At 40.3% G+C, this 17,990-nt stretch overlaps 1 protein-coding gene across 1 annotated transcript; it reads left to right on the top strand.

Annotated features, from left to right (window-relative positions):
• The first annotated feature begins 1,425 nt into the window (after nucleotides 1-1,425).
• On the top strand, nucleotides 1,426-11,293 carry LOC115379009 (agouti-signaling protein-like). The gene is made up of 3 exons (XM_030079649.1): nucleotides 1,426-1,564; nucleotides 5,009-5,085; nucleotides 10,786-11,293. The coding sequence occupies exons 1-3, from the start codon at nucleotides 1,426-1,428 to the stop codon at nucleotides 10,987-10,989; spliced, it is 420 nt and encodes a 139-aa protein (XP_029935509.1). The 3' UTR covers nucleotides 10,990-11,293.
• Nucleotides 11,294-17,990: the final 6,697 nt, after the last annotated feature.

Here is a 17,990-nt window from a genome sequence, read left to right as displayed (position 1 = left end):
TTCTTGAGATCAGATTGTCCAGTGAACAAAAGCAACTAATTACAACTTGCTTTCTTTTCTTTTGTATCATAACATTCATATATCATATCATCATGGAGAGAGGAAATGAGAAAGTCCTGAAGCAACTCTTGTGTTCTCTTACATCACCACAGATCACAGTGGGAGTTCAATGTAAAGCTGGAGTTCACCTTTACTGTAGAAGGACAGAAGGACCTTCTTTGTCTACAAGCTGAACAGCATCATTACAATAGCACCAGGGTTGTAGTCCACCTCAGTCAGGTCCATGTCTATTCCAGGCCCTGGTCCAGTTAAAGTCCAGTTCTAGGACTGAAGAGGATCAAGACCAAGTCAAAACAAAGACCACAGAAATCGCAGTGGTATCCAAGACAGATGATAATAAACACTGCACATATTTCCAAGTAAATAAAGCTTATCAGCATGTCAGTTTAGTGAGCTGATGGCTGCAAATACACATCTGGTGGTGGAGTTGCCTACCGCGCTGGAAAGGGAAGCCATTCATGTATAGTTTAAAGTCTAAAGTACGAGTGAATATAGCTCATCCCATAGCTCTCTGTCCTGGAAAAATATATACAGAATAGGGATATTTCAGTCATCTAGCCTATCCTGCTTGAAGTTTAATGTTCAAATGAAGTGAGAAGTGTTAATTCTTCTCATCTTTTGTTGTTGCTGTTAATGGTGGCAAATTGCCTTTGTATACATATCAGCCTCCTTTGCTGGTGAAACCTTGCAAGCCTATTTCATTAACTTGTACATCATGCAGGTACATTAAAGGTAGACAAATATAGCTGGCCCAAGTCTACAAATCTTGCTGCACACCAACAAAGCTCTCGATCCACTTGATCCATATAAGCCCACTATTTATCTCGACATATTTTGCATGGCTTTGCTTATTGCAAGCCCGATGAAGCAGATTTGCTTGTGCAGGTATTGATTGTGAGTCTACAACTCTGTCAAGATTTTGTGTCTGAATTTCCTGTGCTTGACCAGCAGGAGACATCCCTATGATAAATGTTGCAGGTCGTTTTGGCATCAGTGATGGGCTTTAACATATTGACTAAGCAAGCTGGTGTCCATGGTGCCGACCCCTCACACCCACCTACCCTTTCTCCAGCCCATGCCAGTGTTTCCTTAGGAGGTGGTCGACAGAGAAAACATTTACCTTCCCTTAAAATTAAAATGTCAGAATAACTTGAACCATCTGAGCATGGGTGACTATCTGAGAGGCGTGAGGAATAAGGGGGGCGGGTACAACCCTGACTCTTAAATGAGTCTCAGACGGAGGAGAGCGAGAGAGAGTGTGTGCGAGAGAGAAATACATTAAATGAAAAGTGGGACAGCTTGGCAACTGCTCTCCAGAAGACACGCTATTTTCTCCTGCCACTAGAGGCAAGATAGAGAGCCAGGATGAAGCTTACAGTCTTGTGTTTTTGCCTTCTGCATGTGGCCACTGTCAATGCTGGACTTTTCACCCACAGCGAGATTACAGGCGCCAACAGCAATGTGTCATCCAACTGCAGCAATGATCAAGCACCTCAGAGCACAGGTGAGTCTCCTCTCACCGTGGCTTACCTGCTCACTTCTCTTCAATAGGCAAGCCATCCGAGCAGTTTCCTATTCTGACAAATTCAAGTAGACATAATCAATCCATTCGTGTCCTCAGGGTACAAGGAGTACCTTCACGAAAAGTAATTAAAGTTATAATATATTCTCAGACTACACCATTTAAATATAGAGGGGGAAACTAAATTATCACGCAGTGAATTTGGGTTAAAAGTTGGTTAAGTGGATTAGAAAATACCGTAACGGTTACTCTGAATTCACAAGAGCCAGAAACAAGTACTATTATAGGCGATACCATAGGAGATTAGAAAAAAAAAAAAAAAATTCGGAAAATCCTACTATGGACTGGGCAGGCTAGGACAAACACAAGCTCATATAGCACTGCCGAATAGTTCACTTTAAATTAAATGTAGGATTATGGATTATGAGGCCTATAGGAATAGTAGAAATATGTATTGTAAGGAATAGCAAAATCATAACACCGTAATACATTTACGAATGATAGTGTAGAAATATCACAAAAGCCTACAGGATTATTCTGATGATACCACAGGAGAGAAAATCCCACAGTCTCGGACGATGCCACACAATATGTTCCTACAGGATTATTATAGGAATATTACAGATGTAACATATATATATATATATATATATATATATATATATATATATATATATATATATAGTTGTTTGTTTGTTTGTTTGTTTTTTTTGTTTTTTTGAGTCGTGGGAAAAGTCCATTTAAACCTGTGACCATGTAAAATGACATTTAGCCTGTGTAACTGAATGCTTATGCAGTTACCCATGTTGAGAATCGCTCCCACCAGGCACACATGTTGTCTGGGTGATGCTTTGTGTTGACACGATGGACTGCAAACTGGTCTAGTATTAACACAAGAAATGAAATGAAATTTGTCTCCTTGTGATCACAGACCTACTTGATATGTAAAGATCGCTTTTTTTTTTTACTCACATATTTTACTCAAACATAACCTGTTCATAAATCGTATGAAAACAAGTTTCTAGAGCCAAAGTGGTGTATGAAATTAACGCTCGGCAACAGTTCATAAACCATCATTTGAGGAAGTTAGTGTCATCGTCATTTATGGGCCCAGGCTGGGGCATAAAGGCAAAAGCAAAAAGGTAATGGTAAAGGTAAAATTGATTTTACCTTTTAATTTATTTGTTTCGACGCATGGTATTTATGTCCTTCAAAAATAATACTGTAATAGCGTAAAATAAATAAATAAATAAATAATTCTCAAGATATAGCTATATTAGATATACACACATACACAGATACATACACATATATATGGCAAAAAACGGACAACAAAATTATGAGTGATTTGTTGTGTGTGTGTGTGTGTGTGTGTGTGTGTGTGTGTGTGTGTGTGTGTGTGTGTGTGTGTGTGTGTGGGCGCGCGCGCGCTTCTGTCCTGCTGTAGTGGTTTGATTCTATCAGAAATGAACAATATACATATGCTTTTTTCCAGCTGATAAAAATGCCTTCCATGTCAAGTGTAAGCTGAGAGGTTGCAGTCCTTAAACTGCAGCATCCATCAGCAACATATTAGTTTTCATAGATGCCCAGAATCTTTAGTTGCAAGTACAACACACAGGGAGTGGAAATTAGATCTTTTAATGCACTGAGTGTACGTGCGATGCAAAATGTGGCTTGAGTTCTTTATATAGCATTTCTGTACATTGTGGTCCCATATCACTTCAGTACATGAAATTTGTGTCTCACTTGTGGATAAAGATGTTGTCTGTGGCACAAATTATAAAATAGTGCCTATAATACAGTACACAGTGTGTGTTTGGATGTAAAACAGAGCAGAATAACTTTAATGCATGCTGTGGATATGTGTTAGTGTAGGGGCATGAGTCTTCTGTTACATTGCTCCACATATGCTGACAGAATGTAGGTTAAAATGACCCACTGAGCTGCCTTTACTTTCCCCTGTGCATCGCTTACTTATATCATGTTCCAACTGCACATAAACAAGAGGTGAGATCCTTTTTAACAGATGCATATTTGTCGGTGTTTAATTTTAGCAGGGTTTCTCTGTTAGCTTTTATATGTGGGTCCTGATAGGGTTACAGGCAGAGTAACAAACAGCTTTCCATTTAAAGGGTTCAAATGGAAGCCCTAAGATGTGACATAACACATGTTTGATCTGTACAAGATGTTTCAGAACTCACAAGGCCCGCAGCTCCCACTGGCATCACACAGCAGAGCACATAGCTACATGAAAATACGGCCACAGTCTGGCATTCCTGGAAAAACTTTGTGAAAAACTGTCTTATTGTTTCGTACATCTTAAACCATGCTGTGTCTTTCCGTACTGTGGGATCTCAACAATGTGTTGCAAATATTTAAAGAATACTGACCTTCAACCCTCACCCTGAGCTGTGCTGACTGTCAAACAAAACAAACCAAAAAAAAGGTTTTAACTGCACACCTCACAAAGGTTTCCAAACACTGCAGCCTTTTCTGTTTGAATGGAGTTGATAGGTGATTTCAACAAACAGGTCCAAAAAGGACATGAAAATGCCCCTTTGACATTCTCAAATTCCTCATGCAGTGTAATTCAAGTCTTGACTTCCTATTCATGCGTTCAGTACGCCTCAAACCAATGTACTTCCACTAAAACACCGCTAACTATACCAGTTCCAACAAATGCTCTCGTGCACCATCACCTGTGCACGACTGGCCTGCACATTCACTGAGTTGAGGACCCGCCTCCCGCTTCTACTCACTTATTGGCCACAGTGACGCTTCAGTCAGAGTGGTGAGTGAAAAAAGTCAAGTGTTTTTTTTTTGTTTTTTTTTTTTAGGAATATTTTAACAAAACCACACTGGTTTGGCACCCGAAGAGTTTGAGAAATTCAATTGTTTTTGTCATATCCCATTTTGTGAGGCATGTGATTAAAACTTTGGAGGACAACTCTTAAAATGAGGTGTTTGTTCAGTGTGTAAGTGGGCTTGGCTGAATATTGGTATTTTTCCAAAAAAAAAAAAAAAAAAAAAAAAAAAAAAATCAACACAGCCAACAAGATTTCCTCTACACAAACACTCTCAGCCCACCAGGACTCACACTCATACCCAGATGCATGGCTGATAAATTACACATGGACAACAAACCTTGCTCACAAGTGTCTGCCGCCACTTGCATGTGAACTTCCAAGAAGCAATTCACAGGTTTCCAGATGTTTTGGTTCTCCCTCTCAGCCGTACCAACTATAGCTCATTATTTATGATCTCAGCCTGCTGGCCTGGGCTCCATGTGCCGCATTCCAGTGTACATTATAGGTACCAAGGAGAATGGAGCATCCTGAAACATCTTTGTATCCTCAGAGCAAATGTAGCCTACACTTCTCAAAGGCCACTTCAGAGTTTATGTGTTTTTTTTCCCCCCAACAGTGTCTTTGATCCAAGTGAGACAGAGAACGCTATTCGCAAGAAGGGGCAAGTATGAACGGCAGAAGATGCACGTGATGGTAAGTTGTAGCCCTGCATAGCTGTGTGGTTTATACATAATTTGAATGCCTTTGAAGATCTTAAAAGGCAATTCTATTAAATTTTAGGGCCCGCTGCAGTCTGGTTTGTATTAGTCATCATTCAGTAGTCTGTAACAGTTGGAGACATTTAATGTAAATCTTATGAAATGTCATGTCTCACCGAATAACTTCTGATGTCAATAATGTAACTCTCCATGAGGTTAATTGAAAAAATGTTTGTAGGTGCAGCAAGATTGTAACAATGATCACAATTCATGCTTGTAAGTCTAAGTGGAATAAACAGGTTCAGATCAACATTATAGAAATTTAGCCATGTAGTCTACACACCACACCAAGACATGTCAACCAAGAAAGGTGCAATCTAACAAGCCAACTGGCACTTTAGACATTTCTCCACAGCAGGGCGTACAGAGAGAGTCTGCAGCCAGAGCTAATGTGTCTGTTTCTATAGTTTAACCATCCTCCACCAGACACATGGATATCACAGCAATGTATTCATTAAAAACATTGTGGATTTGAGCTCCAATGCACTGATTTTAATGATCAGGGTGTGGCACTATCCCAAGGCTTAGAAACATACCATGAAAGGGAACACCATGTGAAACCTCATTCATATGCCTCGTTCAAAAGCATATCATGTTCAATCTGACAGCTTGCTACGTACATCAGACATGTTTGTCTCTGATCACAGCCTGCAGCATGCGCTGTAAAACTCTACACATTTCTGGAATGAATCAGTGCAGGCTTGTGTGACGATTATGATATACAATAGAAATAATTGCAGGCCAGTTAACCTTTTCTAAGTTCAAAATACCATTTGTGGAAGACATGAACAACTCTGTCCAAATAATAGGAACCAGATGACTTTGGAACAATTTTGCTTTCACTTAAGAGGCACCAACAGCAGTCACACAACGGAGGATGAACCATTTAATCATTTGGGGAATTTAGTGACAGAGATCTAGCGGTCATATGTTCATATCATAGCTCCACTCATATTTTTTAACTCTTGCTGTTTAAATCAGCAAAATACACCACAATATTCGTCTTAGCTGGAAAACCATATTGTTTGTTTGTTCATTTGTTGTTGTTATTGTTGTTGTTTTTGGTCATTTTGTGGTCAGAGTGGTGTGGCATACGTGTGCAGGAGCTGGAAACTGGATTGGATTAAAGTCCCCATCAAGTCACTTATTAAGCACCAAAAATAATTTCTGTTCTACCCTATTAGGGTATATTTAGAAGCTTTTTGCATGAAAAAACATCCTTTCTGCTCACATGCCAACTCATAACCAGAGGTCTGGTCACAAAACAAGGAAGTCATACCCTGTGGCACTCATGAAAATTGTGTCTTATATCATAATCTATCCATGAAAAAAAAGGTTTTCAGAGAATCTCTTAGTTGCATCAATATCATTCATATAAAGGAGGCATTTAGACTTGATGTTTTTTGGAAAACAAAACACAGGCAGCAGTCCAGCACCAGCACCACGACCGGTGGAGCTGCTGCTAATGATATGCAAAGCAGCACCCCATCAGCTGATGGGACTGGCTGTTGGATTTGTGACTTACCAAATCTAGCTGAATCTCACATTTTAGGGGCATGCACACTAGAGTGTGGATACCCAATCTGCGCCGGTCAGGACCCATCAGGATCCATCAGGGCCCGTCACACCTGTCAGACAAAAATTTAGAGAATATGCTTGGGTTCAGGTCAGCTATGTCAGGTGGTATTTTAACCTAGTAATGGAGGACGAGCAGAATCTCGGGCTTGGGTCAAATTTGGACACAAAAAACAATGGCTGTCAGGTTCAGGTCAAGATCGGTTACTATGCCCTCGTCTCAAGTTGGGTTTGGACAAAAATATGTGGCCTGATCTGCACTCTAGTGTACATACACCTCCACGTTCGCTACAGGATTGAGAAAATAAATATAGTCAAGGTCAGAAATTCTAGGGGACATGAACATAAGAAAGACACATTTTGAGTGGAGGGGGTCTTTAATTAAGAGAAATACATTTCTAGTATCAGTTGGTTTGGTGAATGCAATCAAATCACCTCTTCCCCCTCCCCTTACAAGCAGTGCACTCTATGCTGCAGCACACTGACATTTTTGTCATTGTAAGTAAAGTTGAGTGCAATTCCGCCACAATTCCTCCCCGGGGAGGAAACCAGTATCCTCGTGCAGGAAGTGAAGAGTCTCTTTGCATGATTAAAGGACACCTTGAATAAGCCTCTGATGACAGATGGTGTTAGCTTTGGACAGCTGGTTAACATGTGTTGGTGCGTGAGTCTTGTCTGAGGAGAATTGTTGCTCAATGCAGGAAGTCATTCAATGATATTAGGCCAAGAGCCAAACAGAAGTTCGGCTAATGGAGCATTGGTTGAGGGGTGTGTTTGCGAAGCAAGCGGACTCTGACATCTCTGACATCTGTATGTTGTAAAAATAGAGTCCGATCTTCTATTTACCTGCCACACTGCAAGAATATAGACTCCAAAATAATATCTGTCTATAGATTATTGGATCCATTGTTCCATGTTGTATGCTGGCTCATACCATGGTGCGCGGTTAATCGTAAATGGTATGTGATTTAGGCAGTCAGTTATCTGTAGAAGACTGGTTAAATTTACACTAAATATAATACAGGTGTGGGTTTCTGCCTCGCTGATGTGGTATATGATGGGATGATGGCAAGATGTGACAGAATGAGGTGGACACGTGGCTGAGGGTGATGCTGTCAATGCAGAGGTGCTTTGAGCAGGGGATTCTTCATGTAGATTGAAGATTCATCCATAATATTTAAAATATATTGAATACAAGTCAACTGTCTTGCCTGGCAGTGGTGCTGGAGGTTGCACCCTGCACGCACATTCATCCTAACCTTAAGCACATTCACGCTATAAGCATGTAAGCACATACCATGACATAAACAGAGGTTAGCTCTGGTTAGCTTTAATGTGTTTACCAAATTCCAAATTCTCCCCAATAGATTTTATGGTGGTGTTCAACACGGTCCTCAAGGGGCCCTTATCCTGCAAGTTTTTGTTTCAGCTCTACTCTCTACTCTAACAGCTGATCCTTAAGACCTGCACACTGTCATGTACACATGTCATGTTCAGGTACATCCTGTTCCAACCAGTCAGGACTGAGCCCTTAACTGGATCAAGTGTGCTGGAGTAAAGTTGGAACAAAAACTTGCAGGACTTAGTTTGGGATCACTGCTTTAAAATTTGGCATTGGCCTAAGGTTGGCACTAGAGAAAAGGTCAAGATGACACCAAAACTGGCATACTACATGCTCTTGGTAGCATGACCAAATTTTATGGAATTCTGACCAGTAGTTTGAGATATATCATGCCAATCCAGTCATTAGATTTAATGAAGACAAAATAAACAGGGGATATGCTCTAGATAATAATAATAATAATAATAAATTTTATTTAAAGGCGCCTTTCTTGGCACTCAAGGTCGCCGTACAGGACACATTTAAAAAACATCAGAACACGTTTAAGATGTTATCATTATTATTATTATTACTAATAACAATACGTTTCAGTGCAATATTTTTATGGAGTTATAGTTTCTTCAGGCCCAGGGTGTGTGGCCCAGTACCGGGAGACCCCCTGGGATGAGGAGAATTACCTCCTATTGTGAAATACTCTCCACCCTGCTGCTACGATGTTTCTGCTGTTTACACTGTTTATTCTGTAGTTTACACTATTTTGTTTTATCTATTTATTCTTTCTTGCACTCATTATTATTTAGCTTTTTTTTTTTTTTTTTTTTTTTTTACGCACTAGTTATATAGATTATATTTTATTTATTTAAACTGCCCCACAATTCCATCTCTGTTGTAATCCGGAAGCCAAGCAACGACATTTCATTGTAAAAAACTCACTGCTGTGTTTTTTTTGTGCAATGACAATAAAGAAAGTCTAAGTCTAAGTCTAGTAGTAGTAATAGTAGTTAGTAGCAGTAGCAGCAGCAGCAGTAGTAGTAGTAGTACAGTTGTCCCTCGCTATAACGCGGTTCACCTTTCACGGCCTCGCAGTTTCGCGGATTTTTTTAGTGCAATTTTGCATGCTTTTTTTTTTTTTTTTTTTTTTTTTTAACAGCGCATTGTGTTCTGTGTCCTGATTGGCTAAGGGACTGTAGACCATTGTCAATCAATCTCCTCCGTGCCGTGTCTCCTGTACAGTACAGAATGCGTTCATTCTATAACACTGGACTTATTTTTCTACGAAGGTTTGAACTTTGAGAGTGTTTAAACAAGAGAGAAAAGTGAGAAAATGTTAATGCCTGTCTGAGAAAAGTGTACAAAGTGTGTAGTGAGGGGTTTTACAGCCTTAAAACATCTATAATAATTGTAAAAAATAAAGCTGACTACTTCGCGGATTTCGCCTATTGCGGGTTATTTTTAGAACGTAACTCCCGCGATAAACGAGGGACCACTGTAGTAGTATTCAATTCAATTCAATTCAGTTTTATTAGCGTCGAATCATAACAAAATTGATCTCAAGGCACCTTACAGAGATCCACCAGATATTGGCCAAATCCATGGACCAAAAGCTCCCTTAAGAGGAAGCACAGGGCGACAGCGGCGAGGAAAAAACCCTTTTAACAGGGCCAAAAGCCTCGAACAGAACCCAGCTCTGGGTGGGCGGCCATCTGCCTCGACCGGAGGGGTTGAAAGATGAGAGAGAGAGAGAAAGAGAGAGATGAGGGAGGAGCAGATTGCAGGACTTAAGGCCCGCTTCCACCGCAGGAACTTGGGGGTAATTTTACGGGGCCGGGGCCGTTGTTGCATGTCTCCACCGCAGGAACCACCCCGAAGGACGATAGAACGATGCAAGTTCAGCAGAGGGCTTTATAGTAATACAGTGGTGATAACAGCAGTGACGACAATACTAATAGTGTTGCAACAATAGCAGGTGCTTTGTCATCATGATTGCTGTCTTTATTTCTTAATGTTATGTAATGTAATGCAAGATAAAGTTTTTATGTAAAGTGAGGCAGAAGATAGTTTTGTGTCACAGGAATGTGTGTGTGTGAGTGTGTGTGTGTATGTGGTGAATCAAAATATTATTCAGTAGACCCATTTGGAGTCGTAAGATAGATTTACCTATCAAATCTATCATTAATCAATCACAGTGAACTTAGGAGATGACAAAAAGGTTTACAAAGTAATTTCTGAATGAAAATGAGAACCTCTTGGCCATGTAAAGGTTATTTTCCTTATTGGTCTCAGTGATTTAAATGCCTTTAATCATTTAGGTCTAATTCAGTCTATTCCCTAATCCCTAAAATTACTTTCATGTGCTCTTTTATGTTTAATGAAGGATTTCCTGATGATTGCAGTCATTTTATTGCCTAAATCTGATGAACAGCTGCTTTGGATATTACTCATTCTTCACTTCCTATAAGAAAACATGTACCGCTTTGGAATTGAACCAAGTGACAGTAAATCTCAAAAGTAGGCCAAAGTTATCACCTGATAATCACATGGATTTTGAATACTTGAGGTTGTGGATCACTATAAAGAGGGAAAGACATATTTTCATACATCAGAAAGATGAAGAGAGGCAATATTTACTGTACAGTCAACTTAGTCTCTTGTCTTGTACAATATTATAAGTTGATTTGCCTGGTGAAGATTTCTCTCTGATGTCTCCACCCCCATCAGAAACCCAAAGTGGCCCCTGCCCCTCCAAGAAGACCCCCTCCCAAAGTGGCACCGAACCCCATCAGCCCCAGGTGCTCCAGGACTGGTGAGAGCTGTTTACCTCAGTCTCGCTGCTGTGAACCATGTGCCACCTGCCACTGCCGCTTCTTCAATGCCATCTGCTTCTGCCGGAAAACCAACTCGCAGTGTGGGAGGAAAACATAAAGAAGGACGCCAACACGCCAAAGAAAAGGGGCAAAAGCGGACAGAGGAACACATACATGCACATAAACAGAGGAAACACCCACAGTGCCACATTTGTGCCAAAACTGCACATCCAGCCACCTCAGCACACAGAGTGAAGCAACATTTGGATGTATGCAGTATGCATGATCTCAGGCGAAATTAATCTCTGCAGATAATTGACACACATCGGAAGGAAACTCAATCGACTTTTTAAATACCTCGTGTGAAAGACAGCTGTTTTGCACAAACTCTTCACCATATATTGTCACATGAATCCAGTTAATATCCACCCAGTCTTCTCTGAAGTCTGTTGAACTATATTTATTGTTGTTGTTTTTATTGCATTTCACATGTAAAATGTCTTATATAGCACATCTGTTTTTGACTGCAAATAGATTGATTTTCTGTTGTATTCTTTTAGAGTGTAGCCTCATAGAGTTTACTAACAAAATTGTATAGAAAGTGTTTTTTGTTTGTTTGTTTGTTTGTTTGTTTTTTAATACCCACAATGATAATCAGGCAACCACAATTTAATAAGCCTTTGAATGTCTTCAGGTTATATGCTACATAAAATAACTCAGTTGTTTGACAAGCTTTAGTTCCAGAGACAGGCACAAAATCATCTAAATGTATTGTGCTACAAATTATAAATATTCATTTTAACAAGTTTATTAAAATGAACTGCAAAATGCTGTTGTTTTAAAAAGTGAGAAAATATATCCTGGGAAAAGGGATGTCTGCAGTTTGTGTTTCATGATTTAAAATATGAGAATATGAGTTCCGATTCTCACAGCGCTCATAAAACTCTGATTTGAGAGAATGAGGCTGATGTGGCAGACATGGTTGACTACACTTAATGATATTTCTTGAAAAGATCACCATTTATCATTTGAGTCTTATTACCCCCTAGTCTCTTTTCCATAATATTCGAATGCTTTCGAGAGCGTCCACCCTGCAGCCTGTTAAACTTACTTGTGTCTAGATGGTAACCCTGGATTTGAAAAACTCTTGCACATGTGCACTTGATTCAGCACAGTAGCACTTGACTCTGCCCTAACCTTAACCTTAACCTTAACCTTAACCTCAACCAGAACCTTAACCTAACCATAAACCTAGCTCTTAAGCTGTAACCACACTCATCAGAGTTCAAACCTAGAGTTGCAAAAGGGTTACCATCTTGACAGGACCATTAAAATTTTAGTACAAGACTGTCAGGCCACAGTGTTCATGACAACAAGCTAATTGAAGATTGGATGGATGTTAGGGATTTGGTATATAAGAGTGATGGTTGGAGGAACAAGGATAAACAAGCATTGAGTCAGCATTAGTTATTACATTAGTGTCTAATGCCGTGGCTGGAGTTAATTGCTGGGAGGTTTGGAGTAAGCAGCGATCACGACCCAGTCTCATGCTCGCTGGGAGAAAGAGTGGAAATGAAACCAGGTGTGTGAATCCCAAAGTGGGTCTTTGGAAAAGCAGATGGGGAAAAATGTGAGCGAGGAAGCAATGACTGACATTTCTGGAGATGACATAAACAATCAGGTAACCTCAACAATTATTCTGGCAGCACATGGATGCATACCTAATAGTAAAAAAAAAAAAAAGAATCAATAGAAAACTGGTGGACAGATCAGTCGAAGAATAGTACATCAAGCTAAGAGGGAAAGTTGGAGAAATCATATTAGTCTCAAGCATTCACACATTCTACTTTGAATATTTGACATATTCCTATAAAATACTGAGGCAGATTGTAGAAAATTAGGAGAATTTAGAAAAGGTTTGTTATTCTTTTTCCCCTTCCCTTTTCAGTCCAGAGACAAACCGCACATTGTTCCTCAGCTGCAAATACCTCCAGTAGTCCCCTTCATCAGTTACATGAAAACTGTTTCTTCCAGGTGCTCGAGTGACATAAATCTCGGTGGAGATCACTGACGTGTATCATTTTTGACAACTATGTATCCCATAAAAATACTTTTTTCCTTACACAGACTGATGCCCAAATATTTTAAGAGCCCCACTACAACCTATCGCAGGGGTGCCCAAATTCTTCTCAGTGGAGGGCCAAAAATGAATCGGGGTGGAGGGTCACGGGCCAAAACTAGAAATTCATGTTGCAGTGCATTAAATTAAATATGCCTATGATATAACTGTGCAAAATAAACAGTCATACAAAGTAATTTTGTCAGACATTGTTTCACAAAATCATCCACCGCAAAAGGTTGTCCGCTTCTGACAATGATGGAGCCAATCCGATAACTTGCCCGAGTTGCATTCTCTTGTTCAGTTGTCGGCTGGAGAAGGGTACGTTGTTGGGAGGTTAACTTTGATAGCAAGTCCCCAGCCTTCACCTTTCTCTCCTCTCCGGTGTATTTTGAGAACTGATGGGAATGCCGCGTTTCGTAGTGGCGAAGAGATTATATTCTTTTAAAACAGCGACTCTCTGGCTACATATTAAACATACTGCTGTGGAATCAATTTCAGTAAAAAAGTACTCGGGTTCCCAGCTTTTTTTTAAACTTTCTCTTATCCATGTGCCACTGCCATCCACGCTCCGTCCTAGCCTAGCATCTTCTCACTCTCTGGTCACGTGTTCCTACCAGATTTGAGGTGACGGGAGCTCAACAGTGCCATCCTACCCCCAATGTAACACAATGTTAATTTGTGGTCAGGAGAGGAAGTGCAACAATAAATAAACGAAACATTCCAACCGCTGGCAGCGTGAAAATAATTAAAAGTATTAAAAATTCGAGCAAGGGCAGCGGGCCAAAAAGTTGGCCCATGGGCCCCAAATTGGGCAGCGCAGCTGTCGGGTTGCTTTCATCGCTATTAAGATGCATGAGGTGTGACTTTCCCTTGAATGCTACGTGATCTGAATGTATTAAGTGTGCTAAACTATTTTCTGGTCTCAAATCAAAAACTTTCATCAGGATTTTGCAGTCTACATCATACTAACTGGTCTAAAACGTCCTGGATCAGTGCACATCAGCACGATTGGCCCATGGTATGGGTCCTATTGAGGAGTCACACTCCTCCAGATCTTCAGCTATAACTGGATCCCCATCAGCTATGCTCCCCACTGATTTATCTATTTTATGAAAGAAGCCTGGATCTTCCATATTCAGAACATAGATATTACACAAATTAACTTTGATAGCGCTAATTTTGGCCTCCAGACATATTCTTCCTCCTTCGTCCTTTTGCTCTTTTGTAATGACAGCATTGAGCTTCTTATGAACCAAAATGAGTTATGATATTTATGATTTATTATTTCTTTTTATGGAACTTTCTGCATGCTGAGAACTTGTAAAGTGAAAGGGGGAAAATGAATACAAAGGGGAAAAATGGCCCAGCTGCCTGTCAAAATCCAGGTAAACAATAACATAATAATCCCTGTGCAGAACCCCTTCAGAGCATGGAACATTATATAAGACCCTCATACAGAACCTTACACCCAGTCCCTGCCTTTCTCTTGTTCCTGACAGAATCACCACAAACACGATCCTTAAGAGAAGATGTCTTGAACCAAGTATATAAAGTAATATAACTGAGAATCGTGTCCTGTCCATGCTACCGTCCCGCTCCATTAAACAGTTGCATAAATTGTGATCCAATGTAGTCATCTACTGACCATATTGTCCGTCTTCTGGGTAAAAGCTCAAGTGGCCTCTGGTGAATATCTCCACTCATCTGTCTTCTCCTTGTTAATAAAGTCTATTGCCTCTTGGTGATCTGTAAACTTTGTTTTTTCTCCCTCCTTGTAAAGCACAGCTCAGCCGGATACACGAGGGTGAAATGCACATCAGGATTGTGAAGCTTCCAACATGAACTTTGAACTTTTGGGGAAAAAAAACAACACCTTGCAAGTTCCCCCGATTATATTCTTCTTGTTTCTATATTTCTCCCCTGTGGAGGCTAACACTCACTCCCACTCCAGAAAACAGAAACCATATGATAGTTGGTCTGTGTGGCCAGCCTTGTTTGAGCGCTGGTATCGGGGCTTGGCGCACTCATTCCAGTTCAACCTCCAAGGCTTCAGGGATAATCTTCAACACACATTCTTCTGGTTTAATAGTTTTCAAGTGTCACCCTAAGAGACTGATGAGCATCTGTCTCTACTAGCAGCATCTTCAACGGCCTGATGCAGATCCGCACAGTTTTCAGCACTTTGGTCTGCTGTTTGGAGAAGCTCATCTTTTAACTGAGAGAGTCGGCTTTCTGCTTCATCGAGCCGGAGCAGGATTCTGTTCCGTTCTGTTCTGTTCATAGCCCAGAATTGGCATCCTTTTCTATAATATCTGCTTGTAAAGCCGCTAAGAGCTTCCTAACTTGCCTCACCTCTTCTGTGGCCTTTGTTGCACAACCGCTGTAGTTCCCGTAACACTAAATCACCAGATTTTTCAGCTCCGTAAAAGTGTTAAACTATCACCTCTAAAAGTTGTACCACATCCCCTCAGGTTTAACTAGTGTTTTTAAAATTAATATCAGAACTCTGATATAATTTGTCCTAGCTTTTACCCAGCCACCAATTTCCATTTATTTCACACTACTATATGAAAATTAGCTTCAGAGACTTCAAACCTTCTTCACACCACTAGTCTATTCCAGATGGAGCGGTGTAAAGCACGCCGCCACTGGACCCTGGAACAGTGGAAACGTGTTCTGTGGAATGACTACTCACGGTTCTCTATCTGCCGGCCTGATTGACGAGGAGAACATTCCCTGCCTGACTGCATTGTGCCGACTGAAGTTTGGTGGAGGAAGGATAACACTATGGACTTGTTTTTCTGGGATCAGCCTCGGCCCCTCAGTTCCAGTGAAGGGAAATCTTAATGCTTCAGCTCACCGAGACATTTTGGACAATTCTCTGCTTTCAGCTTTGTTGGACCAGTTTGGGGAAGGTCCTTTTCTGTCCCAGCATGACTGAGCCCCAGTGCACAAAGCAGCTCCATAAAGGCATGGCTGGCTGAGTTTGGTGTGGGAGAACTGGACCAGCCCGCACAGAGCCCCGACCTCAACCCCATCCAACACCTTTGGGATCAACTAGAACGGAGATTGTGAGCCAGGCCCTCTGGTCCAACATCAGTGTCTGACCTTACAAATGCTCTTCCAGATGAACAGGCAAAAATTCCCACAGACACACTCCAACATCTGGCAGAAAGCCTCCCAGGAGAGTGGAAGCTGCAAAGGGGGACCAACTCCATATTAATGCCTATGGATTTAGAATGAGATGTCATAAAAGCTCCTGTAGGTGTCATGTGGAGTTCGCCCAGTACCGGTACTTTTGTTCATATAGTGTACGTGAAATCTTTAACCCTACATTATTTGCAGATGTGAGTAAATTGTAGTAAATGACCTAGATATTCAGTCACTGGTATTATTATATATCATTTTATTTCATTCATTATCATTGTTATTATTAGTAGTACTGATATTATTATTGTTTAATTATTATTATTTATGAATGTATTGGCCATAGAGCACTTATGGCCAATACATTAATTACAAACAATTTTTGGTACACTTAACAGGTAAACTGATCAATGTAACAACCTCCTGAAAAGTTGTTGTATTCCTTTAAGGCAGGTCATTTCTGTCAACTGTGTGTTTGCAAAATATGTTTTTAGGAGTAAAGAAAAAAATGCTTGTTTGTCTTTGATGCCCATTAATTTTCTGAATGATATGTTGTGCTTTAACAAGTTCAGGAGTCATGCAACTCAACGTTTTGTAAATCACAAATTATTTGATTAATTAAAATTAGTTATCAGCAACTAAGGTTACAAACAATCTTTTCTCTGGATACTTGGCTTATATGGCAGCCACACAGCAGGTTTCGGACTATAAGAGCAGCACATAGCAGCATCAGAAGAGAGGCAGAGAGATGGGACACAGGAGGGTTATATAAGCCATGCAACACCTTACGAAATTGTATTGACAATTACCATTATTAATCTTTCTTCATTCCAACTGCTTTAAACTCCATTTCCAAGCATTTTCAAAGGCTGTGAGAAAAACACCTCTAAAACCATTGCAGTTGCATGGCTTTGATATGGTTTACTGTAGAGACTGAATGCTGCAGCCTCTCAGCTGGTTGCGATGCTCCATATGGTTATGGAATGATGTCAGGATATGGGTTCAGGATGTCTGTCCTGTTTAAGTGCCTCTCAGTATTAAAAATAAACAATGATTAAAAAAAACTGCTACTATTAATTTATATTAGTTAATGTGTGGATTGAGGGAAAATAACCTACCGTTTATTATTCTACTTATTGGGAAACCTTAGTCACAAAGTGTTAGTGTTAAAGAGTAATCTCATGGGTAGGGCAGTATTTTCACCAGCTAATGCCTGAGTGTCAGCCTGCACATACAACTGCTGTACATACTGTACTGTACATTATGTACAGTACAGACAGGGTTTGTGTGGGTTCCAGTAGAATCAACGTGAGACATGTTGTTTATATACTGTCCTGTTGGAATTATTATGAAATCTTGAATCCAGGCAATGTAACGTTGAGATATAATGACAGTTTCCCTGATGTTGTGAAATGTAATAAAAGCATGGATACAGAGAACATTTGTATATGTCAAACCTCTACAAGCAGTTGGAAATATACAGCAACAAGGAGACACAGAGCAGAAACTGGAACTAAAACAATCAGGCCTTAATTTGTTCAATGTGGTACTAATACAGTGGAGAAAATAGTTTTAGTTGACTGCTCTGTGGTTGAGGTATAGTGCAGCAGCTTCTTCCCCCACATTAAACAATGATGCAATCAGCCCTTCCTTTGCCAAGCTCAGTTTACTGAATTTCGTTTATTTAGTGCCACATGCTGTGCAGCTCACATTGATTATGTGGACAATGTTATTGAGCCATGGTGCTAAGTGTGTCTAATATGACTGAATGGAAAGCCTTTGAAGAAACCAGAAACCATTCTGGACATCTGGGCTCAGAATGAGAATGAGCAGGATTGGTCATTGCGGTT

This window comes from Myripristis murdjan, chromosome 20 (genome assembly GCF_902150065.1).
Source record: "Myripristis murdjan chromosome 20, fMyrMur1.1, whole genome shotgun sequence".
In the NCBI taxonomy this organism is placed as follows: domain Eukaryota; kingdom Metazoa; phylum Chordata; class Actinopteri; order Holocentriformes; family Holocentridae; genus Myripristis; species Myripristis murdjan.
The sequence above is the reverse complement of the archived record's forward strand: the minus strand, read 5'-3'. Positions and strand labels throughout refer to the sequence as shown.

Bases quoted from the DNA above. Each gene is read 5' to 3' on its own strand.
- LOC115379009 (XM_030079649.1), top strand. From the start codon at position 1,426: ATGAAGCTTACAGTCTTGTGTTTTTGCCTTCTGCATGTGGCCACTGTC. The intron at 1,565-5,008 runs GTGAGTCTCCTC...TCCCCCCAACAG, and splicing joins TCAAGCACCTCAGAGCACAG to TGTCTTTGATCCAAGTGAGA. The intron at 5,086-10,785 runs GTAAGTTGTAGC...CACCCCCATCAG, and splicing joins GGCAGAAGATGCACGTGATG to AAACCCAAAGTGGCCCCTGC.